Genomic DNA, 11118 nt, shown 5'->3' with positions numbered 1-11118 from the left:
TTTTTTCTCCCCCAAAACGAAAGAATTTTACATTGTTGAAAACGACGTCTTTATCGTAGTGTTATATTGCTTAAAGTGGTCGTCGCAGCGCCATCACATGTTACATGTCCTCTGTATATGGTTGACATATCAACGGATAGAAACAAATGAAATTCAACATAGAGTTGAAGAGATGAATTATTTTCTTTGTATTTATTGTTGCGTACGGGGAAATAGAACAATACAACTTTGTCGCATTGCTATGACGTGTTATAGAAGCACTCCGCCCTCTAGCAATATACATAGTGCATTGCGGTTTCTCACATAAGCACGTGGAAATCACCCCAGTGTTTGAAACACCAGTCAGTGAGTTAAATCTTGAAGAGGTTTATTGACATGGTGTAAAGTAAAGATTCTTTCTATGTCTCGGTCACGAACGACTCATCATTCTCTTTCTTCAATACTTATGACAAATGTAAATATACGAGATGTATAGAACTGTGTTTTTTTTTGGGGGGGGCTAAACACATACGTCTTGTTTACCATAAATGATAAGCTGTCTGAAAAACTCACTTTCGCTTCAAACCAAATAATGGTTTCAGGACAAGGTGTCGCGGGTTGTGGTGCAAACGTACGTATAAACAGCCTGTGAATTTCAAAAGAAAAACAACTAGTGAGTAATGCATTTATACTGTGACTTTGTTTGGGGGCATATTTTGTAGTACACGAAGCTTGCTCCGTTCATTCCGTGGCACTTTTTTGTCACGTGACATTCAGCATTGGTGGTTTGTTGTTGATTCTGCTCTAATAGTGACTGACAGTGATAGACGAATGATCCCTATATAGCCATTGACGCCAAAGAAGTTGACAAGACCCTAAAAAGTCATATAATCAAGTTGTCGCATTCTGAATCGATTCGTCTTCTAGATTATTCGTTTTCCACATCAAATGCAGGACATACACATGGTATTAGCAAGAACTCTCATTACAGCTCCCTGGTATTAGGTAGTTCATTGCTTTTGCGCAGCTTTCGACATGGTATTAAATGACACCGTCGCATATGTGGCAATATAATCACAGTCAAAAGATTTACAGAATATGGATGTGGAACGCCTACAGTATGAAAAGCTTGAAGTTATTGGTGAGTACAATAAGAAAACGAACGGCAAAACTAACTTAATATAGAAAATACACTGTGTATTGCAGTACCACATCTGTTTTCATTCGATTATTGGGAAATGCCTTAGTTGAATAAACCACATATGTTTTTCAATGCGATCGATTATTTGAATATCGTTAAATGATTGATCGTCATCAATATTACCTAAATATTGTTATTTGATTTGATACTTCAAAATGTGATATTGTTACGGACCTTAGCGACTATGTTTGATAACCATAACAGAGAATTTTATGACAAACATTGTCCTTCCGCCACTGTAATACTCTTTAGAAAATGGCATGTTATGCACTTACATTCTGTTGCAGGCCGGTAATCTTAATGAGGGTGGAAACATGACAGGTACACAGATTAGTTCTACAATGTTTCGATCAAAGTTTATATACTTTTGGTAAATTATTGCTGTCATATATTTATCGTGAGCTAGTCCACTTCGTCACTGTAAATCCGCGTTTGTTGAATGCTATTTGGAGCCGTTATTTTAGTTGCGCTTACTGTGGGGTAGTGAGGTACACGTCTGCTTACTATACAAGGTGCTTAGCCGTGGCCGTGGACTTGAATTACGAGGTAGTTAATTTTGCAAATTATTTTACCTTTATATACATTCTTTTCCACAGATCTAGAACACGATGATTGGAATCTTCAGGAAAATACAGATATACTCGTGAAAAAGGAGTCACCAGAAGATGAAGAGCTACCTGAGTGTTATCACATATATATAAATACTTGTTATAAACTTGGTGTGGTTCCGTGTACACAGTTTATGAACAGCATGAAAAACAAGGCTGAATCAGTATGCCTCCAACATTATGGACTGGGACCACTGGGAGCTAAAGCGATTGCTGCAACGATGGTGGTAAGTTTCTCGTCGGTCGTTATACTGTATACTGTCGACTCGGTAATCATGACTCACACACTCGAGTTTCTGCATACATATACATTGAAATATATGATTAAATGGCCTTTGGGTGTAAATTTACCACGCTTGAAAACAAGTCGTGAGTTGTATTTCGTACGATGTGTTGTTTTGTTAGAAGTTCACAAATTCATAGAAAGCATGCGACCAAGTTGTTACCAAAAAGATGACTACTAGTATTCAACTAACAGATTAATTACCTGAACAATGAAGAATTTGGCTGTGTTGCTAACATGATGGTTTGGTTTCGTACGAATGTACAGGGCCACTTCAAATAAAATTATATTAATCGACCTTCGATATGATTGAAATTCAAAATAATTCACCGAAATTAAAATACCATCACAAAACAGCTCGATATCCACGAACTTAATTTTGACATTAACACTACAATATACGAAACTAACAGTATTCTGGTCTTCCATTATTTCATCGTATTTTTATATCTACATCTTAATTCATTCATCAAATAGTTATTGTCAAGGACAACATCTCTCGTCGGTAATGTTTTCTGACTTAGTACTCTGTTAGAGTTCAACAAAGTGTCATCAATTGCATCGGCCACTATAATATATTTACACACCCACTATGTAAACATTACTTTCATGGCCTTGCCATTTAACCATGAGATCACTCAAACGTTTGACTCGAGTTAACACAACAATCCATTCACTTGGAGTGCTATAGTCAACATTACTATATAAATACAGCCATCAAATATTGATAGTTCATTATAGAAACGTTTGGTAAGTCAATATCCCTATTTGACGAAAGGCGTGATGCTAGTATTGAATTGTGTGCGCAGTTCATGGCTACACTGTGTTAGCAACGAATTTGGAGTATACCCAATGAGTTTGCGCAGAATATTCTAGGTTGTCCTTAGCAACACATGAACTGAAAATATAACAATTTGACAACTGGAAAATAGATTCAATCAATTTTATGCGTGTAGTACAACAAGCAATTTGAAAATACGAAACGTGCAAGCCGGAACGTCTAAACTTATGTTACAGTCAGTGTCAGATTTAATACCGTCCGAGGGCCAAATCAGATTCTGGACCATCAATACACACACTCCGTATTCATATTCCAAAAAGAAGATTCGGTGATAGGTACATATCGGACCCATTATGGAAAAATAGTTGAATGGGAAGTAAATGGGAAAAAACCAAGCAAATGTTATAAAATTTAGGAGTCGTGAAACGCCGTACGATTCGCAGTGAAATGGTAAATGGAAGTCGTATCTGCCCGCACTGGTTCACTCTTACAATGACACCTGATATGACTGAATTAAATGTGTGCTATCATTGTACCATAGACATACTAACTGCGCATGCCCAGCGCAATATTATGTACATTATTTTCATTTCTTCAGATTTTAATAAATTATTAATTTCGTTTTTATTCAAGAGAAATGTATTTACATCGGTGTTGAACTTGAAGGACAATGACATCGGAGCTGAAGGATCAATGTATATAATAGAAATGTTGACGGAAAATGTTGGTGTAAAAATTCTGGTGAGTTGAAATCATTGTACATGCAAATATAAAACATTCACTACAGTGTGTATTAATCTCTATTATTGACTATTACAATTATTATTATTAATTTGTTTTGTGCATATTTAATACTTGGGTGATGTAGGGTAATAGTTAGATATAATTTAAAACCACATTCCGAAATCCTTCAAGCATGGTACGTCAGAATTTAGTCTCCTGAACCTAGCAATAAATTGTTGCTTGTTATTTGATTCGAGGGAACAGTGGCAGATTTAGAGGGGTATGAGTGTCCCGAAATGCGTTGTTATTCATAAACGTATATCCCATAATCCAACGTACCAATGACGTCATTTTAAAATTGCACCACCTCCAACTGAAAATCATGTATCCGTCGTTGAAATGAAGTAATTTACTGTTATCACTGGTTAGGTAAACTATCAAATTAATTTCTATGAAATGTACCACAATAGACGAAATCTCATCGAAAGCGAGAGAGTCACGTGACTTTATTCAAATAATTGTTCTATTTTCCCTTATCATGCTGTCTACTGTTTCAAATATAATTGGTAGATGCCATCGATGGAGAAAATGGTAGATGTTTGAGGGGTAAAAAAAGTCTCGCGTCTCTCTCGCTCCAAGCGAGATCTCGACGGCTATTTGCGTGTAAGGTGTATTGACTGATAAGCATTCGCGATTTTATTGGGTCACTTTTATCAGAAATGTTTGAAGGTGTCTGCCAACAAAACACAGTGAGAAACACTGCCAGTCTTGAAATGTTTAAATTCACAAATCTGGGCGGGTGGGAAAAAAATGGTCACTATGTAACATTGCTAACACTTGGTTATTCAGGGGAATATTAACATTTTTTAAATTTATTTTGTCGCAGAATCTTTCTGAAAATAAGCTGGGCTCTGAGGGCGCAAGGCTTGTATGTGAAGTAATGGATGACAACAGCTACCTAACGAGCTTACACTTAAGTGGTAGGTGACTTTATACGACATATTTATCAGACAGTTTCCCTGGCAATGGCGCTAGTTATGGTGAATGTAATCGATGGCTCATGTTGAACGTTATCAAAACCAGTTAGTCGATCGGAAAAAAAGTGTTTCATTTATTTGTACATAAGTTGCAATGGACTTTGCTGATTAGTTGGCATATACGCTATGTAAGCTATAATATCAATTGGTTAACTACACCACTGATAATCAGTAAAGGGCAATTCTGTTTTGTGTTGAAGAGGAGTGAAACACAATGCACAAGCAAATTTGTCAAAAATTATATGGCAAAACACAAAGGCTTATACAAACATGACAAAGAGCACAATTTTTGCCTACAAATCCAACAACGACTTGGTAGCAATTAATTTTTTTTTTAACTTTCTAGGTAATGGATTCAGGGAATCGGACGCCAAATACTTCGCTGAACTCCTGAAGGTAATGTGATTTAGATTTAATGAAAATACGTGGATTGTTTCGAATATGTTTCATGTTTCATACGTTTCTTTCAAATTTGGCGCGCATTCACCCCTTTGTGCATGTGAGTGTATATTATGAATGTCTCTGTTCTGGCCATTGTTCAAATTTTTTTAAACAAAGGATTTTAACAACCATCATTCATTTGTAACACGCTTTTTTTTACTCGGCCTATTATTATCATCATCTCCCCTTTTTCAGAGTGAAGCATCTTCTAACCTTGTGGAACTCGATCTAAGTCATAATAACTTCTCGGAGAAAGGAGGCGAGTGGCTGGCGATTGCAATCAGTATGTAAATATATCTCAACAATTCTAGCATCCAAGAAAAGGGCGCCCTCTTATGGTAGCTAATTTGACCACCTATCCTATGGAAACCTTAGCTTATCTCAGGTTATCCTGTTTGTTCTAGCTAATGGTAGTTTATATTGATCGGAATATGATCGGATATAATCACTTGAAGTGCACCGTTACATTCTTCCACATGTTCATGACCAATCAATCGTTATTGACATATTCTATTGCATTAAAATAACCCATAAGTATCGGGCTTTCTGTGATATATATAGTCTGATGGAATTATGTAGTTGTAATTTAGAGATTTTTAGTAACAAAAAATACAGTTAAAATATTCGAATAAAACACATTCTTGTGTGCTTCAGTGGAATACTAAACAATACAGGACAGTATTCACAAATCATAGATACATAATCACGTGTGAATCTATTTGGTGTTTTGTGAATAAAAGTTGTAATTTTAGAGATTTTTAGTAACAAAAAATACAGTTGAAATATTCGAATAAAACACATATTCTTGTGTGATTCAGTGGAATACTGAACAATACAGGACAGTATTCACAAATCATAGATACATAATCACGTGTGAATCTATTTGGTGTTTTGTGAATAAAAGTTGTAATTTTAGAGATTTTTAGTAACAAAAAATACAGTTGAAATATTCGAATAAAACACATATTCTTGTGTGGTTCAGTGGAATACTGAACAATACAGGACAGTATTCACAAATCATAGATATATAATCCCGTGTGAATCTATTTGGTGTTTTGTGAATTGTTAACTTCAAGTGTGTTAAATATTCAAGTTGTCTGTCAGAATTAAATTTAGACAGCCATAACAAAACGCAACATAGATAAACAAGAGTGAAGTTTATTTTGAATATTACAGCTTACGGTGTCAAACCACTAATGTGACTGATACATTTAAACATATCTTACAGAAAAAAATAAAACATTGAAGAAACTGGACTTGAGTTGGAATCATTTCAGAAGAAAAGGAGCAGTAGCACTTTGCAGAGCATTTAAAGTGAGGAAAAAAATAACTCAGTCTTAGTCTAGTGACGAAGAGTTTTGTGACGCCAAACGACGTAATAGACTACTTTCCCGGAAGTCCAAGATATGCCGTTTCGCATACGCGCGCGTGCCGCATGTGGGTGTGACGTAAATATGCACGCGTGGTATTGCGCTTCTGGGCGTACCGATCGATGTCACTAAAATGAAGGTCCCTTCTATCGAATATCAACAAACTGACATGTTTGTATTTTCTGTCATGACATATTTCTGCACCCCAGTCAAGCTACTTCCGGGAAAGTGGTCTATTCCACTTATTCACTCAGTGCATTTTCGTCACATAAGCTTTTCTTCGCTAGAGAGCGCCACTTACGGGAAAAGTGCAATGAGCTGAGTGAAACATAGCATATTGTGCTTGCGATGTCTGTGTGTCTAGTGTATCACATTGTTGCACATCCAAGTCTTAAGAGATAATAACCATAATTCATAGCCTCTTCCTTTAATAGATGAACACGACACTCACATATCTCGATTTATCTTGGAATGGATTGGCCGATGATGGCGCTGTGGTCATGGCATATGTTCTAAAAAAGAACGACACACTGCGATATTTAGACGTGGGATTCAACAGGATATCACGAATCGGGATAGCCAAGCTCACAGATGCTTTACGATATAACACTACTCTGAATGAATTAAAAGTACGTACAATATATGTTTTACGATATAACACTACACTGAATGAATTAAAGGTACGTACAATATAAGATTTACGATATAATACTACTCTGAAAGAATTAAAGGCATGTACAATATATGCGTCCGATCTAACACTACTCTGAATGAATTAAAGGTACGTACAATACATGTTTTACGATATAACATTACTCTGATTGAATTAAAGGCACGTAAATATATGCTTACGATCTAACACTACTCTGAATGAATTAAAGGTAAGTACAATATATGCTTTACGATATAACACTACTCTGAATGAATTAAAGGTACGAACTACAATATATGCTTTACGGTATTACACTTCTCTCAGCAAATTCGTAGCCTTATTAATAATAAGATAACGAATATTCGAGAGATGGTTACCTTTTTTTTGGTAACAAATCATGGATTAACTCTACAATTCTGGCTGATTAACTTTACGAGGATTTTTTTATATTGCAAATCTAACACTGTTCTATCAAATAGTGATGTGATATAAATGTTTGGACAATTGTTTTTACATGATTTGCTACGAACGAGGCTGATTAAAATGGCGGACTTCACGAAGTTTTCGTACACGGAATACCACGTGATAACAAATCACGCGTATAGTATATTTCCACGAAAGCCAGATTACACATGAACTGTTTTTTTTTCACTGTTTTTTAAAATCAATATGATACTGAGCCAAAATTAAGAAAAACATGGTGGTTAGTATTATTAGGTGCTATTTAACATATTTATACATTTATCATAATATTATGCAAACTAATACCTTGTGATCGAACAAAAAATATTTTCCTGCTGACTTAGTGTTGTTTTGATGTGCGATGCATACAGCTCAGTGTTAAGCGGATTAAAACAACAATTGACAAACAAAAAATACAGCATATAACCCTTTAAACATGTACAATTACCATATATTTATTATAGGTTGCCGGCAACACCATCACTCACAAGGCATCGGCGGCAATGCTTGTTGCTATAGAGACAAGTTCTCAATCTTCAATCAATGTACTGGATCTTGGGGTAGGTCGTTATCATTACTGTTAAATATTCGCACATCACAAATTAGCTAAATATGGTACATGCATTTGCAAACGGACGTCACAGCGACCGCAGTTTCCACCGAAACACTGAATATCATGGCCAACAAGAGGAATTTGTAATCGGCCGTCGAGATCTCGCCCACAGCGAAAGAGCCATCGACTTTCCCTCAAGTATTGCTACATTATTATATCCTATACCGTGTACGATTTGTCAAATACCATGGGTCACACATGGATCAATGACTGTTATATGAATGACTGTTTCGTTTAACTTAAGTCGTGAAAAAAATTTGGCGCACTATCTTGATTAGGGTCGTCACCTGCGCACGCGCGGGTATTGAGTCCCAAGCGACGATAACAACGCACGCTAAAAACGCAAAGGCTCATGTGTAGACGCTTGTTTGTAAACAATAACACGCTATGACCATCTGACGCATGCGCAGGTGACGACTCCCCGCTTTAAGTATATTTCATAACCGCCTAATTAAAGTCAAGTTGTCGACATTTTTTAACAGACCGAGTCAGTCACCAGGGAGTTTGTAGATCACTTGGAAGAGCTGCAACTAGAACGACCGATTAAAGTCATATACGGTTCCGTCGTCACAGAAATCAACCTACGTCATCGCATGATTGCTAGAATTAAAGATCTCCCGCCAAAAAATCCACTAAGGGTACTGCGAGACTATGTAGTGGAAAACCAGCTCAGGGCGGGGGATCTATTTCTGAGATTTGACAAGAATAGAGATAACAGATTGACGAGGCAAGAGTTGAGACAAGGTGTCAGAGTAAGTACTGCGATTTATAGTTTAAATATTCCAATATTTGAATTTTATTTCACGATATACTAGTATAAGCAAGTGTATTTGAATAATTTGATTTATAGCTGCCTGGGACACAATTATGGGGGAGATAGTATGTCGTCCTTCACCATTAAATTCGCGCCTTTGAGCGCCAAAGTAAACTTTTGTCACTTTTCACAAAACATACCAAAATTTTTTTTTATATATTTTTCAAAAAATTCGGAAATTATGACTATCTTGTTCAAAATTAACAGAAAAATTATAGAAAATGCATAAAAATTTGGCATCAAAATGGTGGCGGGAAAAATGACATTCAAAGGTATATAAACGTTCACACAATGTATTTCCAGGATATTGATCTGCCGCTAAATGCGGAGGAAAGAAAGATTTTATACAAAGCACTGGATAAACAAGAACGTGGATATATTGATTACAGGTAGGTATATATTCAACAAAAGATGATTGAGTATGGATGATTTGAAAAAAAACTCAAAAACGAACATGAATTTTTTATGACATATTTTGTAGCGGAGTTTACGTAGCCAGCAGGCAACAAGCCTATGACCCCCAACGGCATATTACATTGACGTGCGCCACCAGTGTCGAAGAAACTTCGTTCAGGCGATGAACATGAAATATTAGTAGTTATTATTATTAATTGGTTGCCATTTAACGATGACGCAATCGATCATGTACATATCAGTGTTCATGAAGAACTTTATATATACTTCCGTTCACAGCGAATTTGTGAGTACATTACAATTACTTGTCAGAGAAGAAAGAAGCCGTCGTTTGAGTTTAAAGCTGGCAGTTCGCACTGCAATAATGGTCGGTAAATATATGCCAAAGCAAACAGACCAAAGAGATCAGGAGACGAGCACCAATCACCAGTATCTGTCGTAAATGGCGCTGTTTGTCGAGATGAGTAGCTGCCGGAGAACAACGATACTTGTTGTATTTCGTAAACGATGCCCTCTATTTGTTGATAATAAGTCTTGTTTTCGCTGTTTTACGGTGTGTTATTCCTTCGTATTGAGCAACTCGTTTCTTTCTTTTTTTTAAATAATTAAATGCGTGTTCACTTTCCCGCACACTATATACTAATAGAAATTCCTTGTTTAGTTCATCAAAGTCGTGCATTTGTAATTAACACAATAAATGATTATTTTTAATTTATAGAACTTATACCGTCTCAGACATGCTCTCGGTAAACTGTGTGTTAATGAAAAAAACCTTAACAATGGTGTGTGTGTTCGCTCTCGCCCTGGCAACGCCGTGTCTTCCACTCTGCCTACTACACGCTCAACAAGTGTAACCTAGGTCACGTTGGGACAAATAGCCAAATGTTTTTAGTAAAAACTGAAAATTGACTCAAAATTTGCCTGTTGGCTTCAAAATTATAGGTTCATTTGAAGAAATATTGAATAGTATGCAGAAAATAAATGAGCGAGAAAGACTGGTGATGAAAATGTTAAAGTAGATTTGCAACCATTTTCCTTGACTTTTACTATATGGTCTTAAAGTATTCTTTTGCTGACTAAATAACGTTTCGCTCAAAACACAGATCAAACACGTATGAACATTGTGATGTTTGAGCATTTTATCATGAAATATTTTTAATGAAACAATGATTTGACATGGATTCATATAAAAATGTTCCAGAAATATCATTTTTCAGATCTTTTATATTTTCAAAATCTAAAAAAAAAACCGCAACAGATTGTTAACAAATTGCGGTAAATTTTAATAAGCCCGCGAACGAGGCTATACGGCCATTCCACAGTTAGTAAATTGATTTATTACTAATGAACTTTGACCTTTTTTATAGAAATGCAATAATACCTTGAATAAATGACGACCATGCCTATATATACTCCTGACCCGGCGATGGTCAGCATGCTTTTATACACAAGTAGTAGTAACAGTTTAATAAATTCGATATTATATTTTACTCAGTCACTTTCTAAATTCACATGTCCATCGGATTTATGACCAATTGTCCAATAAGCCAATAAAAGTACGCATTTCTTGGTGACACGAAGGACTACCCACCTGGTCGGTGCTCCATTCCACATTCTTGTGTTGCTAGGGTCATAGCGAGGTACGATTAGTGCGTATTAACATATGAGAGAAATGGCAAGTATGTCCCACCACTCTCTCTTATTCCTATTAATCGTGTTTCTCCAGAACGCCAACGGTGA

General features: G+C 36.1%; 1 protein-coding gene across 1 annotated transcript; it reads left to right on the top strand.

Moving 5' to 3' along the window:
* The first annotated feature begins 1077 nt into the window (after window positions 1-1077).
* LOC146730310 (uncharacterized) lies at window positions 1078-9820 on the top strand. The gene is made up of 12 exons (XM_085493712.1): window positions 1078-1120; window positions 1777-2015; window positions 3486-3593; window positions 4462-4555; window positions 4959-5008; window positions 5249-5336; window positions 6282-6367; window positions 6858-7052; window positions 8002-8097; window positions 8633-8902; window positions 9268-9353; window positions 9658-9820. The coding sequence occupies exons 1-12, from the start codon at window positions 1078-1080 to the stop codon at window positions 9818-9820; spliced, it is 1518 nt and encodes a 505-aa protein (XP_085349838.1).
* Window positions 9821-11118: the final 1298 nt, after the last annotated feature.

Source organism: Saccoglossus kowalevskii, chromosome 19 (assembly GCF_978046115.1).
Source record: "Saccoglossus kowalevskii chromosome 19, keSacKowa6.1, whole genome shotgun sequence".
NCBI classification, from domain to species: domain Eukaryota; kingdom Metazoa; phylum Hemichordata; class Enteropneusta; family Harrimaniidae; genus Saccoglossus; species Saccoglossus kowalevskii.
The sequence above is the reverse complement of the archived record's forward strand: the minus strand, read 5'-3'. Positions and strand labels throughout refer to the sequence as shown.